General features: G+C 39.5%; 1 protein-coding gene across 1 annotated transcript in view; it reads left to right on the forward strand.

The window, feature by feature from the left end:
- The window catches only part of PKD2L2 (polycystin 2 like 2, transient receptor potential cation channel), a 53742-nt gene that overhangs the window by 18572 nt on the left and 17188 nt on the right, over window positions 1-17982 (forward strand). The window contains exons 5-9 of the mRNA XM_060178587.1: window positions 370-598; window positions 3510-3680; window positions 4845-5026; window positions 7756-7876; window positions 12825-12926. Coding sequence (XP_060034570.1) covers window positions 370-598; window positions 3510-3680; window positions 4845-5026; window positions 7756-7876; window positions 12825-12926 — 805 coding nt within the window. The remainder of the gene's footprint in view (window positions 1-369; window positions 599-3509; window positions 3681-4844; window positions 5027-7755; window positions 7877-12824; window positions 12927-17982) is intronic.

Raw genomic sequence — 17982 nt, forward strand, 5'->3', positions numbered from 1 at the left:
ATGCCAGCAATTTAACTGGGGGCCTCATGCTTGCAAGTCTGATGCTCTAGCCACTTTACACCCTCCCAAACCACTTTCTCCCTCTTTTTTGTTCTTTCTAAAATAAATAATTTTAAAATGACCCAAATATGGTATCATGCATGGATAAGGTATATTCCATAGAGCTACATTAAAAAAAAAATCAGAGCCATTAAAGTAACAAATTCACTAGAATTTTTAAGTGAACTCATTGCCCTCAAAACTCTATGTTGTACCAATAACTATCATTAAGGCACACCGATCTCTGATTAGAACTTTCACATTGAGATAGGTAATGAAAAATATATGTTCTTGGAATACGCAATTACTTTCACAAAACTGATTTTACAGATTGGTGGCAGAATTCCCTGCAACTGGAGGAATACTTACTTCATGGAAGTTTTACTCTGTGAAACTCCTCAGATATGTTAGCTACTATGATTATTTTATTGCTTCCTGTGAAATCACATTTTGTATTTTTCTTCTTGTTTTTACAATACAAGAAATCATAAAAATAAAAAAATATAGAAGTGCCTATTTCAAAAGTATCTGGAACTGGCTAGAATTACTACTTTTGATGGTAAGTATACATACTCAACTATATATTTAAAGAAAATCACATTTGAAATCACCCAAAATGGAGAGTGAAAAGCAGAATTACAGGAGCCTGAGGTGTGGCTCAGTACATAGAGTGAATGCCTTGCCATGTCTCAGCTTCTGGATTTTATCCCAGAACCACATGTGTGTACCATGGACAACACTAAAAGGAGATCTCCAAGAATGATGGAATGGTATTTTGGTTTTGAGATATCTCTCTCTCTCTCTCTCTCTCTCTCTAAAAATTGGTCTGGTCTGAGGAATTGGTTAGTGAAAAGAGTGCACTAATGCCCAGCATAGCATTGCTTTGGTGTCTCTCCCTTCCTTCCTTTCTCCCTTTCTCATTAAATGAGCTTTTTTTTTTTTTTTTAGTTGGGCCAAAAGGTGGCTCAATGGTTTCTAACAAAGACTTAGGTTCATTCTCCAGCTCATTCAGAAAGAAAAAAAAATGTAGGGGTGCTGTAAGCTGGCTCACAGCTGCAGCAGAGCACATACTTTCCCTTGCAGAAGCATCCAGGTTCCAGCACCAACCACCATAGGAAGCACATGCAAACAGGAAGCTTCATGAGCAGTGAAGCAGTGCTGTGGTGTTTCTCCCCCCCAACTCTTCTCTCACTCCCTCTATGCCTTTAACCTCTATCTTTATACAGTCACAAACTCCCAGTTAAGCCACAGAAGCTAGGGGGAAAACAGTTTTATATTCATGTGAGAATTACTTTAAAATCTGCAAGTATGAATCATAAAATGAATAGTCATAGTATTAATGGTATAGCTCCAAAAGGAATCTTTTTTTTTTTTTTTGGTCTTGGGAGGACCAGTATAAGCCTATAGAGATTAAGTAATTTCTTTTTTTTTTTTTTCTTTTTTCTTTAAGAAAGGATTAATTAACAAAACCATAGGGTAGGAGGGGTACAATTCCAGACAATTCCCACCACCCAATCTCCATATCCCACCCCCTCCCCTGATAGCTTTCCCATTCTCTATCCCTCTGGGAGCATGGACCCAGGGTCATTGTGGGTTGCAGAAGGTAGAAGGTCTGGCTTCTGTAATTGCTTCCCCGAGATTAAGTAATTTCATAGATATAATCTAGTGTGCAAAGGTCTCCCTACTGCCACTCAAAACTATATCCTTTAAAGGACCTCAAGAAGAAAATCACAGCTGTCTTGAGGACAAGACACATTAAATTAGTACACCTTTCTGGATGTACTTCAGGCCTGGAAGTTCTGAACTATTTCCCTTACCCTTGAAATGTACTCATTAGTGCCTCAATTTCCCTTTGCCTCACACTGAATTTCTAAAAGATAGACAAATTTTTAAAAAAGATGATATTGTGTCCTTTGGGACAAAATGAGTGGAATTGAAGGTGACTGTACTTATCAAAGTAAATAGTTCCATTTATATTAGGAATCTAGACAACTGAAGCACATGAACTTGTGCAAAAAAAAAAAAAAAAAAAACACCAGAAGTAAACAGCCTCTAAGATTTTGTGAAAACTATGAAGGTTATCATTGGGAGGGTGGGGGCACAGAAATTTGGTGGTGGATGCAGTGTGGAACTATACCCTATAATCTTACAATCATATAAAACACTATTAATCACACAAAAAAAGGCTTATTAAAAGAGAAAAAAAGGCAAATGCTGAAGGGAGGAGGGGCTTGAACAGTCAGGGGGTAGCTTACGGTCACAGAGAACACAAGATCTTTCAGAAAAACCTAAGATGGCCAGTTCTGGTCATTAAATTATACTAACATATGGGCTGGATGGTGGCAAACCTGGTTGAGTACACATATTACAGTGCCCAGGGACCCAGGTTCAAGTCTCTGGCCCCAACTGGCAGAGGGAAAGCTTCATGAGTGGTGAAGCAGTGCTACAGGTATCTCTCTGTCTCTCTTTCTATCTCCCCTTTTCCTCTAGATTTCTCTGTCTCTATCTAGTAGAGAGAGAAAGAAAGAAGACTTTTTTAAAAAGCATACTAAAATAAACATAGTCACTTGTAGGCAAAGTGGGACAAATGATAAATACTTGGTCTTAAGAATAATGGCAAATGTTGTTGCCTTATGTTACCAGATCTTTCACTCCAGTCAATATGAATTTTGTTTCTCAACGCCAGATTCAAAGTATGCCACGTGCCTCCCTGGCATTCACAATAATATTGAACACAGGCTATGGCATTAAATATTTAAGTATCTGTGTCTTTAAGGCAACAGAGGCCACAGGAAAATTCTCATGGCAGTTACAAACCAGGATTCAGAAGATGGCTTGAAGCTCTCTTCTAAAGTTGTTAAAAGGCTCAAGAAAGGTTCATTTGGGGTGGACTCTATTTTTTCTTATAGTGTTACATGGTACAGACATGAATTAGAAACACTTAAAGCCAACAAGGGCAACAAAAGGGAATAAATAAATAAATATTTTTTAAAAAAAGAAACACTTAAAGCCTACTTAGAATTATATAATTATTTATACAGTTGTTTATAACTCAAACAGGCAATATTTATTCATCTATTGGATAGAGACAGGAACTGAGATGGAAAAGGAAGATAGAGAGGGAAAGAGAAAGATAGACACTTAAAAGACCTGCTATACCTCTTGTGAACTTCTTCCCTCCCCCCTGCCACAGATGAGGATCAAAACTTGAACCCAAGTCCTTGTGCATGGTAATATGTGTGTTCAACTGAGTGCACCCCCACGGGGCCCCCTAAATATCTTTCTACAATTATGGTAATCATGTTACTTCTGTAAGTTGAAGCTTATTTCCTTTTATATAAAAGTTTATGTCATTTTCTAACTTTTTATCAAACAATGGATAAACTTTTTCATGTGTTTTATTCACAGGCTACATGAGATTTAGAAGCAGAAAGAGTCCCTAATTTAAACTTCCTTATATCCCCATTTAGTTGTGTTTTGTGGCTGTTGGCTTCAACTTGTACTGTACTATCCAAACTTCACTCTTACTTCAAGAGTTGTTAAACAGCACAGAAAACTATTCAGATTTCTATTTCCTTGCATACTGGAATATTAATTACAACAATGTAATTGCTGTTACCATCTTCTTTGCATGGATAAAGGTATTTATATTATATGCAACAGTATAAATACACTATTTTATTAGATGACATAATGAGAACTTAAGCTAAAAAGTCATGAAAAACAAAAGGAATTTCTTTTTTTCCCCAAAACTTTATTTATTATTGGATAGAGACAGAGAGAAATTTAGGGGAAGGGGAGATAGAGATGGAGAGAGACAGAGAGACACCTGCAGCACTTCTTCACCACTTGTGAAGCTTTCCCACTGCAGGTAAGAACCAGGGGCTTGAACATCGGTCCTTGTGTAGTGCAGTGTGTGTGCTTAACCAGGTGTGCCACTGCCTGGCCCCCAAAAGGAATTTCTTTTTTTTTTTTAATATTTATTTATTTATTCCGTTTTGTTGCCCTTGTTGTTTTTTATTGTTGTAGTTATTATTGTTGTTATTGATGTCATCATTGTTGAATAGGATAGAGAGAAATGGAGAGAGGTGGGGAACACACAGGGGGAGAGAAAAACACCTACAGACCTGCTTCACCACCTGTGAAGCGACTTCCCAACAGGCGGGGAGCCAGGGCCTCAAACCGGGATCCTTCTGCTGGTCCTTGCGCTTTGCCCCACCTGCGCTAACCCACGGCACTACCACCCTACTCCTCAAAAGGAATTTCTTTTTTTTTTTTTTTCCCTTCAGGGTTATTGCTGGGCTTGGTGTCTGCACCATGAATTCACCGCTCCTGGAGGCCATTTTCACCCCTTTTTGTGGCCCTTGTCGTTGTAGTCTCGTTGTGGTTATTATTATTGCCATTGTTGATGTTCATTGTTGGATAGGACAGAGAGAAATGGAGAGAGGAGGGGAAGACAGAGAGGGGGAGAGAAAGATAGACACCTGCAGACCTGCTTCACCGCCTGTGAAGCAACTCCCCTGCAGGTGGGGAGCCGGGGGCTCGGGATCCGTACGCAGGTCCTTGCGCTTTGCGCCACGTGAGCTTAACCCACTGCGCAGTGCCCGACCCCCAAGGAATTTCTTAACTACAAGGCTATTTAAAGGTAGCTTGGTCTTGTAATGATTGCTGGAAAATCCTCAAATACAACCCTTATCATTAAGCATCTCCTTCAATTTGAAGCAGATTTCTTCTGATATTAACTTACTCTTAGTAAGTACAACCTTTGAGATTTTCGTATTTCAAATAACTTTGTTCTTTTTCAGATATTCAAATTCATAAGCTTTAATAAGACAATGTATCAACTGTCATCAACTTTGTCCCGCTGTATCAAAGACATAGTAGGATTTGCCATCATGTTTTTTATAATATTCTTTGCTTATGCTCAACTAGGATTTCTTGTTTTTGGATCACAGGTTGATGACTTTTCTACTTTTCAAAATTCCATGTAAGCATCTAGTATAAATGTAGTTATATTTTCCAGTTTATAAGAAAAAAATCATGAATAAGTATATGAGTGGCATAGCTGCAGTAAGTCCAAATTTGACTTTGATTTTATTTTCACTGACTGCTATCTGAAGCACTCTAAGAATGCTTTGGCATTGAAAGATCCAAATACACCCACTTCTTTTTCTTAAGTAAAAATTTTAACTTTTTAAAAATTATCTTTATTTATTGGATAGAGACAGAAATTGAGAATGGAAACAGAGAGAGATAGACACCTGCAGCACTGCTTTACTACTTGAAAAGCCTTCCCCCTGCAGGTAGGGACCGGGGCTCGAACCTAGGTCCTCGTGCACTGTAATATCTGCACTCAGCCAGGTGTGCCACCACCCAGTCCCTAGTATGCTCATTTTCTAAGTAGTATATCAAATTAGAAAAAAAAAATTTCATTAGTCACTGAAAATGAAAAATTCACTTACAATTACAGAAATTGGCTTCCATGTCTCTAGTATTTATTCTCTGATAAAAGTGTTTTCAGGCCAGCAAAATAACTCCCCTGGAGAATGTGTTGCTTTGTTGTGTGTGAGTTCCAAGTTGGAGCCCAACCCCCACTGTGATGAAGGAAACTTCAGTGCTGTGGTGTCTCTCCCTCTCTCTCTCCATCAGGATTATCCCTGGGTCGGTGCCTGCACTATGAATCCACCACTACTGGGAGCCATTTTTTCCTTTATTACTTTTTTTCTTTTTTCCTCCAGGGTTATTGCTGGGCTCGGTGCCTGCACCATGAATCCACTGCTCTTGGAGGCCATTTTTCCCCCTTTTGTTGCCCTTGTTGTTGTAGCCTCGTTGCATTATTATTGCCATTGTTGGTGTTGTTCGTTGTTGGATAGGACAGAGAGAAATGGAGAGAGGAAGGGAAGAAAGAGAGGGGGAGAGAAAGATAGACACCTGCAGACTTGCTTCACCGCCTGTGAAGCGACTCCCCTGCAGGTGGGGAGCCAGGGGCTCGAACAGATCCTTAAGCGGGTCCTGTGCTTTGCACCACATGCGCTTAACCCACTGCGCCACCGCCCGACCCCCACATTTTTTCTTCTTAGGACAGATAGAAATTGGGGTGAGGGGGGCCAGGTGGTAGTGGAGTGGGTTGAGTGCACATGTTGCCAAGTATAAGGACAAGCATAAGAATCCTGATTTGAGCCCCTGGCTCCCCACCTGCTGGGGAGTCGCTTCACAAGTGGTCTCTCTCTTTCTCTCCTCCTCTTTGTCTTCCCCTCCTCTCTCCACTTCTCTCTGTCCTATCCAACAACAATGACAGCAATAACAACAATAATAATAGAAACAACAAGGATAAAACAACAAGGGCAACAAAAGGGGGGGGAAATAGCCTCCTGGAGCAGTGGGTTCATGGTGCAGGCACCTAGCCCCAGCGATAACCCTGGAGGCAAAAAGAAAAAAAAGAAGAAAAATAAATTGGGGGGGAGAGGGAAATAGGAAAAGACACACAGAGAGAGACACCTGCAAACCTATTTCACCACTTGTGAAGTGTCCATCCTGCAGGCAGAGAGCAGGGGCTCAAACCCAGGTCCTTGTACGTGGTAATGTGTACCTAACCAGGTGTGTCACCACTTAGCCCCCTATAGAATTTTTTTTTACATCTGGTTCTATAGAACTCTGTACTATATGCCAACTACATTCTCAGATGTGCTGGGTAACCCTCATCAATTGTCTCATAAAGGGAGCTAAGATAGCTGGGGAGGTAGTTTAGTGAATTGAGTGCAGAACTTGCATGGGTGAAGCCCTGGGTTTGATGCCTACCACCAATTATGCCAAAGTGGTGCTCTGGCCTTTTATTCTTTTTGTTTTAATTTTTTTATTATTTTTTATTTGCTTCCCCCCCCCCTTTTTGACCTTGTTTTTGTTGTTTTTTTTTTAATATTTATTTATTCCCTTTTGTTTCCCTTGTTTTTTTATTATTATTATTGTAGTTATCGATGTCATTGTTGCTGGATAGGACAGAGAGAAATGGAGAGAGGAGGGGAAGACACAGAGGAGAGAAAGACACCTGCAGACCTGCTTCACTGCTTGTAAAGCGACTCCCCAGCAGGTGGGGAGCCGGGGGCTAGACTGAGATCCTTATGCCTGTCCTTGCGCTTTGCACCACCTGTGCTTAAACCCTTGTTGTTTTGTTGCTGTAGTTATTACTGTTGATGTTATTGATGTCATCGTTGTTGGATAGGACAGAGAAATGGAGAGAGATGGGGAAGACAGAGAGGCGAAGCTCCCCACCTGCAGACTTGCTTCACCACCTGTGAAGTGACTCTCCTGCAGGTGGGGAGCTGAGAGCTCAAACCAGGATCCTTATGTCAGTCCTTGCTATTCGTGCCAGGTGAACTTCTTCTTCTAGCGTTTGCCACCATGTGAACTTAACCAGCTGCATTACCACCCCACCCCCATGTCTTTTATGCTTCTCTCATAAAAATAAATGAATTGGGTTTGGGTGGTGGCGGACCTAGTTAAGTGCACATGTTATAATGCACGAGGACCCAGGAGGAAAGCTTAGCAAGTGGTGAAGCAGTGTTACAGATGTCTCTGTCTCCCTCTATCTCCCCCTTCTCTTTCTATTTCTGTCTTGTCTCTACCCAATAAATAAGTAAAGATAACACCAAAAAATAAAAATTAAATATTTTAATGATGTAATAGTTCCTAACGTATTTTCCTTTCTTTCCATCAAAGATTTGCACAATTCCGAATTATTCTTGGAGATTTTAATTTTGCTGGTATTCAGCAAGCTGATTATATCTTGGGACCCATTTACTTCATCACTTTCATATTTTTTGTGTTCTTTGTCCTGCTGGTAAGAATAACCACATGTTCCCTTTTTGTTTCACTTTTTAGTATTAAAAAATACTAATTTATAAGACACTATAGTATCACTGTTTAGTTTCTTTCTTCACTTTCTAGTATAAAAATTTATTAACTTAGAAAAGAAACACTCATTGCTTAGTTCTCAGAATATTTATTAAGAATTATGTGAGTCTCCCGGGTCAACTAGCAATACCAAAGGAGATCATCTGGGACTGCAACAAGGCCGGACTAGAACAACTTCAGGAACCCACCAAATCACTGGTGAGTGCAAATACATGTGGCTCCTGGACAGAGAGGAGTCTAGGGAGAGATTAAGTGGCTGGTAACAGTCCAGCAGTTTACCAGTTGAGACACCACCTCCAGTCTGTTTTACTAACAAAAATACTGCTGAAGGGAGGAGAGGACTCCCCTAAGACTCACCAAATGCAACTGTGAGTCTTCATTGCTACTTCCCTCAGAGGCTGGAGCAGCAGGGGGGAGGCGCTGGGCTGACACCTGGGAACAGAGAGCTGACCAGGAAACTCAAAAGAAGATCTACACCTTGGTGGCCTAGCAGTAGGGCTGTGTGGTGGGAGCCTTTCCATGTTGTTCTTCTGATGAGAACATAGTGAACAGTTGCCTCAGAAACTACAGACTATAAACGGGACTTGTCTAGAAACTCACAGGGCCCAGCAGTGCTGCCTGGCTTGGCAGAGAAGCTGAATTGAGCCTGGAGCTGTGTATCCTTAGGGTGTGAGAGTCTCTTTACATAACCACTGTATTATCTCACCCCTACCCTGCTTTATCTCTTGGTCAGGAGTGAGGAATTAAGCTAAGAAGCCTATTTTTAATTTAAAAGCCCTCAGGTTCCCATATCCTACAGGGAAGAAAAAGAACAAAAGAAGCTTTTAAGCCATTGTGGTCCAACTCAGGGATTAAAATAATATTGAAACAACTGTCAATTTCCACAGCTGTGAACCCTTTAAGTACCTTACTTAGACACAAGTCAATCCAGGCAAGAGTGATCAGTAATTTGAAAAGTACTGAGAGAGGGACCTCATAAAATACTATATAGAATGGTTAAACCAACAAGAAGAAATATTGGAGAAATGAACCAGGACAAGAGTCCAGATAAAAGCACCTCAAAGGTTGAACCACAAAATAGTGAGGTCAACATCCAAACACTAGTTAAGGAAATAATCACAGGAGTACAGAGTTTGAAAGAATTGTCAACAGAAATGCAGAAACAACAAATGAGACTCTGGAAGAAAATACTAATAATCTCAAGGTTATTGGAGAGCTGAAAGCTGAAATAGCTGAGCTAAGAACACAACTAGTTGAACAAGCTAAAACACTACCAGGACAGGGTCACAAAATAGATGAACTCCAGAAAACAGCAGAGGGGAACAAGCTAAAGCACTACCAGGACAGGGTCACAAAATAGATGAACTCCAGAAAACAGCAGAGGGGAAGAGAGAATAGAATAAATGAGGCTTAAGACAGAATTAGCAAGCTTGAGAACGAAATAGAGACATCTAAAAAAGAAGTAAGAGATCTCAAAATGAGATTAAGAGATACTGAAAACAACAACAGAGACATACAGGATGACTTCAAAAGAAATAATGCATTATTGGCTTACCAGAGGAAGAAAGGAGGGGAAGAAAGAATTCTTCGGGACACGGTGGTTGAGAACTTCCCTACTCTAGACAACATAAAAGACATACAGGTGCAAGAAGCCCAGAGGGTCCCAAAAAGAATTAACCCAGACTTAAAGACACCAATACACATCATATTTAGAATGGAAAGGAATAAGGATAAATAAAGGATCTTGAAGGCTGCAAGAGAAAAACAGAGTCACTTACAGAGGAAAACCCATAAGATTAGCAGCAGACTTCTCCACACAAACAATACAAGCCAGAAGAGAATGGCAAGATATCTATTGAGTGCTCAATGAGAAAGGCTTTGGACCAAGACTACTGTATCCTGATAGATTGTCTTTCAGACTAGATGGAGGCATAAAAACTTTCTCAGACAAGTAACAGCTGAAGGAATCAACTATCACCAAACCTGCCCTGAAAAAAGTTCTGAAAGTTCTCCTATAAACAGACCACCATAAATATGACATATATCAGAACACTCTAAAAATCTAAAATAATGGTGCTATAATATCTTCAATCTATGATTTTAATAAATGTCAATGGCCTGAATTCACCTATTAAAAGGCACAGAGCAGGAAGATGGATCAGAAAACACAAACCAACAATATGCTGTCTACAGGAAACCCACCTAACTCAACAAGAAAAACATACACTCAAAGTGAAAGGATGTAAAACTATCATATAAGCAGGGAGTCAGGCGGTAGTGCAGTGGGTTGGTTAAGCGCTAGTGGCGCAAAGCACAAGGACCAGTGTAAGGATCCCGGTTCGAGCCCCCAGTTCTCCACCTGTAGGGGGTTCCCTTCACAGGCGGAGAAGCAGGTCTGCAGGTGTCTTATCTTTCTCTCTCCCTCTCTGTCTTCCTCTCCTCTCTCCATTACTCTCTGTCCTATCCAACAATGATGACATCAACAACAATAATAACTACAACAACAATAAAAGCAAGGGCAACAGAAAGGAAATAAATATTTTTTAAAATCTAAAAAACAATGAAAAAAAACTATCATATAAGCCAATGGTCCACAAAAAAGGGCAGGAACAGCTATTCTCATTTCTGCTACAATAGACTTTAAAATAAATAAAATTTTAAAAGGTAGGGATAGACATTACTTAATGCTCAGAGGATCAGTCAATCAAGAGGACTTAACACTTATTAACATCTATGCATCCAATTAGAAGCCATCTAAATGTGGAAGCTCAAAAGTATACTACTTAACAACTACTGGGTCAAAAAGGAAATAAAGGAAGAAATCAAAATGTTTTGAGAGTTCAATGAAAATGAAGACACAAGCTATCAAAATATTTGGGACACAGCTAAGGCAGTACTGAGAGGGAAGTTCATAGCCATACAAGCACACATTAGGAAACAAGAAAAAGCACAAATAACCTGATTGCACACCTTAAAGACCTAGAAGAAGAAGAAGAACAAAGGAACCCTAAAGCAACCAGAAGGACAGAAATAACTGAAATTAGGACAGAAATAAATAACACTGAAAATAAGAAATCCATACAAAAGATCAATGAAAATAAATGTTGCTTCTTTGAAAGAGTGAATAAAATTGACAAACCTTTAGCCAGACTCAGAAAACAAAAAAGGGAGAAGACCTAAATAAATAGGATTGTCAACAAAGGAGGAGATATCACAATAGACACCACAGAAATTCAACATATCAGCGAGACTTCTATAAAAAGCTATATGCCATGAAGCTAGAGAACCTGCAAGAAATGAATGATTTCCTAGATACCTACGAACTTCCAAAATTAAAGAGGAACTAAATAATATGAACAGGACCATCATAGCTAATGAAATTGAAAGTTATCAAAAACCTTCCCAAAAATAAAAGTCCCGGACCAGATGGTTTTACAAATGAATTCTATAAAACCTTCAAAGAAGAACTAATACCTCTACTTTTAAAAGTTTTCCAGAAGATTGAAGACACTGGAATACTCCCTGCCAGCTTCTATGAAGCCAACATCACTCTGATACCAAAAGCAGACAAGGGACATAACCAAAAAAGAAAACTACAGACCAATATCTCTGATGAACATAGATGCGAAAATACTGAACAAAATTCTAGCCAACCTGATACAGCAGTATATTAAAAAGATTGTTCATCATGACCATGACCAAGTGGGGTTTATCCCAGGCATGCAAGGTTGGTTTATATATCAATCAATGTGATCCACCACATCAACAAAAGCAAGACCAAAACCACATGGTCATATCAATAGATGCAGAGAAAGCCTTTAACAAAATACAACATCCCTCTATGATCAAAACACTACAAAAAATGGGAACAGATGGAAAATTCCTGTAGTTAGTAGAGTCTATATATAGCAAACCAACAGCCAACATCATACTCAATGGTGAAAAACTGGAAGCATTTCCACTCAGATCAGGTACTAGACAGGGCTGCCCACTATCACCATTACTATTCAACATAGTGTTGGAAGTTCTTGCCATAGCAATCAGGCAGGAGCAAGGAATTAAAGGGATACAGATTGGAAGAGAAGTGAAACTCTCCCTATTTGTAGACGACATGATAGTATACATAGAAAAACCTAAAGAATCCAGCAAGAAGCTTTTGGAAATCATCAGGCAATACAGTAAGGTGTCAGGCTATAAAATTAACATAACAGAAGTCAGTGGCATTCCTCCATGCAAACACTAAGTTAGAAGAAGATGGAATCCAGAAATCAATTCCTTTTACCATAGTATAGCAGCAAAAACAATATGATATATAAGAATAAACCTAACCAAAAAACTGAACGACTTGTATACTGAAAATTATTTGGGTAGTGGTTTCTTTTGCTGTGCAGAAGCTTTTATTTATTTATTTATTGGATAATTAATGTTTTACATTCAACAGTAAATACAGTAGTTTGTACATGTATAACTTTTCCCAGTTTTCCATATAACAATACAACCCCCATTAGGTACTCTGTCATCCTTCTTGGATCTATATTCTCCCCACCCACCCACCCCAGCGTCTTTTACTTTGGTGCAATATGCCGATTCCAGTTCAGGTTCTACTTGTGTTTTCTCTTCTGATATGTAATGTTGGTAAATATAGCCAATTCATATGTACTTTTACAGTTTTTCTTATTTACCACAGACTTTCCCCCATGCCCACACACTACACATTTCCCATTACTATTGATATACTATAGAATCTATACCCATTTCTCTGCTGTTAAGCATTACTTTTGGAATTTAAATCTAATTTTATACATCCAAACGTTTACTAAGTCACTAACATTTAAAGTCCCATTGAGATATTTACTTGAATTATTTCTCCTCAGAACATGTTCTTGGCAATAATCAATGACACCTACTCTGAAGTGAAAGCTGGTTATTCAATAGGCAGAAAGCCTGATTTTGAACTTGGCAAAATGCTTAAACAGGTATGTGAAATTTACCTTTTTATGAAGGAATCTAGGGGTGTGTGTGTGTGTGTGTACACACAAGAGCATCCACACGTACACGTATATGCACATACAACTTACCAGGCCCATTACCAAAGTTCCTGTGTCATCATACCAATTGGAGGCCTCTACCTCATTTCCCTCTCCCCCACACCATTCCTTTTGATAGCTACCAAATTCTATAGTTTGGAATTGGCAGAATAGCTTATTTGGATAATGCATTTGTCATGCTCAAGACTCAGATTCAAACCCAATCCCCACTGCAGAAAGCTTGAGTACTGTGGTCTTTCCTTCTTTTTTTCTCTGTATATCTGAAACAATTATCCTGGAACAGTAGACAGTAGAACCCCAGTGACAAAAAAAAAGTCACCTTGTTGGTTACTGTAACTTTTAAAATATTTAATTTGTAATCCACAGGGATGTAACTGTCCAGAAGTCATCTTTCCCTTTTTCAAAATAGTTTTTTGTTTTTATGGTGCAGCCTTGGCTTACAAGCCTAAGTATTTTAGAAGTACAATTTCTCACCTCTTCATAGCACGTTACCCTGCCCCACCCTCACCAAAACATCCCTCCACTAGAGTCCACAGGCTCTCCTCCCCACCCACTCTAAGGTTACCTCTCAGTTCCCTTAAACCTCAGTTCTGTAGTGAGTCCAGTTTTCATTGGTCTTTGCTTGCTTTCCTTCTTCTGTTTATATATATTCCTTCAGTATTTCTTGTAAGTCTGGCTTAGAGGTAGTTTTTTTTTTTTAGTTGCTGCTTTTCTGGAAAGCTCTTCCCTCAAACCTGATTGATAGCCCAACAGGATAAAGTGTTCTTAGGAAAAGGTCTTTTCCACTCAAAACATTGAATATATCCTTTCAGTCTTTTCTGGTGTTCACTTCTTCTTCTAGCGTTTGCCTCTGGTGTTCACTTTCTGTGGAGAAATCAATTGGCAGTCTTAAGGGATTTTCCTCTTAAGTGTTTCTTTGCTTTTTTTCCTACCAGCCTTCAGAATCCTCTTTGTCCTTGATCTTTGCCATTTTGTTATGTGCTTTAGTGAGCTTAGGTTTGGATTCCCCCCCTCCCCGAACTTTCTCTATCTGGATTCTCCAGATCTCCCTCTTTAATTTGGGAAATTCTCAGCCAATATTTCTTCATATAAGAATTCTGTCCCCTTCTCTCTCTTCTCCTTCTTATACCCCTATGGTGCAAACATTGTTCCACAACTCTATTATCTTCATTTGTTTTAATGCTTTTTTTCAAGAGTACCTTCCTCTATCTTATCTTCTTGCTCTTCACTTAGACTTTTTTTTTTTTTTGACTCCAGAGTTATTGCTGGGGGTTGGTGCCTGCATATGAATCCACTGCTCCTGGAGGCCTTCCTCCCCCACCCCAATTTGTTGTCCTTATTATTGTTGTTGTCATTGCTATAGTTGCTGTTGGATAGGACAGAGAGAGATCAAGAGAGGAGGGGAGATAAAGAGGGGGAAAGATAGACACCTGCAGACTTGCTTCACCACCCATGAAGCAACCCCCCTGCAGGTGGGGAGCCGGGGGGCTTGAACTGGGATCCTCAATGCTGGTCCTTGACATTTCACTCCATGTGCACTTAACTTGCTGCGCAAACACCCAACCCCCTTCACTTAGATTTCTGAAGTCTGTCTTCCTGCAAGTGTTCCCCTCTTATTACCTTAATTTCTCCTATCTATGTAGTTGAATATGCAAATAATGTCCTAATGTTAAAGGCCTGGAATGTACCATCTGTTTTCTTCTATTATATCATAGTTCCAGGTCTACTAGCTACGTATTCAATCCATTTTGAGTTCATTTCTATATGGTGTTAAATGATGGTTGATTTTCATTTTTCTACATGTAACTGTCCAGTTTTCTCAGCACTTTGTTGAAGAGGTTTTCCCCCCTATACTTTATGGTTTGGGCTCCATCTTTATTAATTAGGTGTCCATATGTGTGTGCATTTATTTATTTATGGACTGTTTCTTATACTCTAATGGTCTGAGTGCCTTTTTTCTTCCAGTTTTAATTACTATTGCTTTGTACTATAGTTGAAAGCCAGGGAGTGTGATACCTTTTCTTTTCTCTCAGAATTGCATTATTCATGATCTTTATTCAAAGATCATGATAATAAATTTTAGGATTGTCCTGTTGGCATTTTGATAGTGACTGCTTTGAAACTATGAATTGCTTTAGGTATAATAGAAATTTTAACAATACTTATTCTTCCAGTACATTACCATGGGGCATACTTTCATTTCTTTGTGTCTATTTAACAGTGTTGTATAGTTTTCATTGTAGAGGCTATTCATGGTGTTCTGTGGTTTCACACAAATTTTAGAATTATTGTTTCCTTAAAGAATACCATTGAGACTTTGACAGAGACTGTTGAAAATATTTTTCAGATTAGAACTTAAATACAAAGTTTTTTCAGTTTATACTCTTGTAGTTTAAATATATGTATTGTATCTGGTAGTGGCCCTATTTTATCTTGTTCCAGTGTAACTCATGTTTGTATCATTTCCCTACCAAAGAAATGACAAATACTCTCCAGCTTTAAAAACTATTCCAAGTAGGGACAAAGACAGTTCACCAGGGAAGTTCCAGTTTTTCTCAGTGTGATCCAGACTCAAGCCAGGCCCCCACTGGACTGGAGGAAGCTTTGGTGTTGTGGTGTCTCTCTCTCTCCCTCTGTCTGCTTCTATCTGAAAAGGTTAGTTTCAGATATATACACACAATGGAGTACTACTCAGCTATCAAGAATGAAGTCAACTTTTCCACCCCACTTTGGATGGAGCTTGAAGGAATCATGTTAAGTGAGATAAGCCAGAAAGAAGAGAATAAATATGGGGTGATCTCATCCACAGACAGTTGATAAATGAGAATAGAAAGATGGTGATCCAAGCAGTGGTGCAGTGGATAAAGTAATGGACTTATAAGCATGAAGCCCTGAGTTCAATCCACTTCTAAATTGAGTCCACAGCCACACATGTACCAGAGTGATGCTCTGGTTCTCTTTCTCTCCTCCTATCTCTCTAGTATAAAAATAAAATATGTAAGGGGGAGAATAAAAGGGAAAACACAAAGTAGGATGTAGACTGGGTTTGGTGTACTGGACCAAAGCAAAGGCCTGGGGTTGGGGGGAAGGGCTTTCAGGTAGAGAACCTAAACTGAAGGTGAGATTATTTGGAGAAAACTGAGAAGTTTTACCCATGTATCAACAACTGTATTCACTGTAAACCATTAATCCCAAATTAAAAAAAAAAAAAAAAGTTTGGTCTGGAGCAGTCATGCACTGGCAATAACAACAACAACAACAAAAAAAGCCAGATTTCAAAGTTTGATTATCACATAGTACACTTGAGTAACATAAAATGCAAAGTTAAAAACTTCTTTCCTGATTGACTTCCGGAGGCGGAGCTATGAGCAGCAGCAGATCGCTTTCTCTCCTCTCCTCTCCTCTCCTCTCCTCTCCTCTCCTCTCCTCTCCTCTCCTCTCCTGGATCAACTAGGAATACCAAAGGAGACCACCCGGGACCAAAACAAGACAGGACTTGAATGACCACAGGAACCCACTAAATCACCGGTGAGTACAAACACGTGTGGCTGGTGACAGAGAGGAGAGAGGAGCCTAAGGAGAGATTAAGTGACTGCAACAGTCCAGCAGTTTATCAGTTGAGACACCACGTCCAGTCTGCTCCACCAACAAGGGGACAGCTGAAGGAAGGAGAGGACTCCCCAGAGACTCACCAAGTGCGACTCTGAGTCTCCACTGCTACTGCCCTCAGAATCTGGAGCAGCGACAGGGAGGGACACCAGGGGACAGAGATCTAACCAGGAAACTCAGGAGAAGACCTATACCTAGGTGGCATAGCTGAAGGGCTGTGGAAGTCTCTTTGCATAACCACTGGATTATCTCTGCCACACCCTGCTTTATCTCTTGGTCAGGAGTCAGTGATTAAGCTAAGAAGCCTATTGACAGTTTAACAGCCCTCAGGCTCCCATAGCCTACAGGGAAGAAAAAAAAAAAGAGGCTTTTAAACCACTGAGCTCCAACTCAGGGATTTAAATACTATTGAAACAACTGTTAACTTCCACCACTGTGAACCCTTTAATTAACTTACTTAGACACAAGTCAATCCAGGCAATAGTGATCAGTAATTTGAAAAGTACTGATAAAGGGAACTCATAACATAATATATAAAATGGTTAAAACAACAAGAAGAAATATTGGAGAATCGAGCTAAAGAGTCCAGCTAAAGAGTCCAGCTAAAAGTCCTCCAGAGGGTGAAGCACAAAATAACGAGTTCAACATCCAAACATTAGCTAAGGAAATAATAACAGGAGTAAAGAATTTGAAAAAATTGTAATCAGAAATACAGGAACAACAAATGAGACTATGGAAGAAAATACTAATTATCTCATGGTTATTAAAGAGCTGAAAGCTGAAAACACTGAGCTAAGAACGCAACTAGCTGAACAAGCTAAAACAGTATCAGAACAGGGCAACAAAATAGATGAACTCCAGAAAACAGTAGAGGGCAGAGAGAATAAATCTATGAGGCTGAAGACAGAACTAGCAAGATTGAGGATGAATTAGAGACAACTAAAAAAGAAGTAAGAGATCTCAAAAAGAGATTAAGAGATGCTGAAAACAACAACAGAGTCCTATGGGATGACTTCAAAAGAAACAATATACGCATTATTGGCATACCAGAAGAAGAAAGAAGGAGAGGAAGAAAGCATTTTCCAGGCCATAACAGTTGAAAACTTCTCTAGTCTAGACAACAGCAAAGACATAAAGATTCAAGAAGCCCAGAGGGTCCCAAACAGAATTAACCCAGACCTAAAGACACCAAGACATATCATACTTAGAATGGAAAGGAATAAGGATAAGGAAAGGATCATGAAGGCTGCAAGAGAAAAACAAAGAATCACCTACAAAGGAAAACCCATAAGATTAGCAGCAGACTTCTCCATATAAACACTACAGGCCAGAAGAGAATGGCAAGATATCTATCGAGTGCTCAATGAGAAAGGCT

Source organism: Erinaceus europaeus, chromosome 2 (assembly GCF_950295315.1).
Source record: "Erinaceus europaeus chromosome 2, mEriEur2.1, whole genome shotgun sequence".
Classification (NCBI taxonomy): domain Eukaryota; kingdom Metazoa; phylum Chordata; class Mammalia; order Eulipotyphla; family Erinaceidae; genus Erinaceus; species Erinaceus europaeus.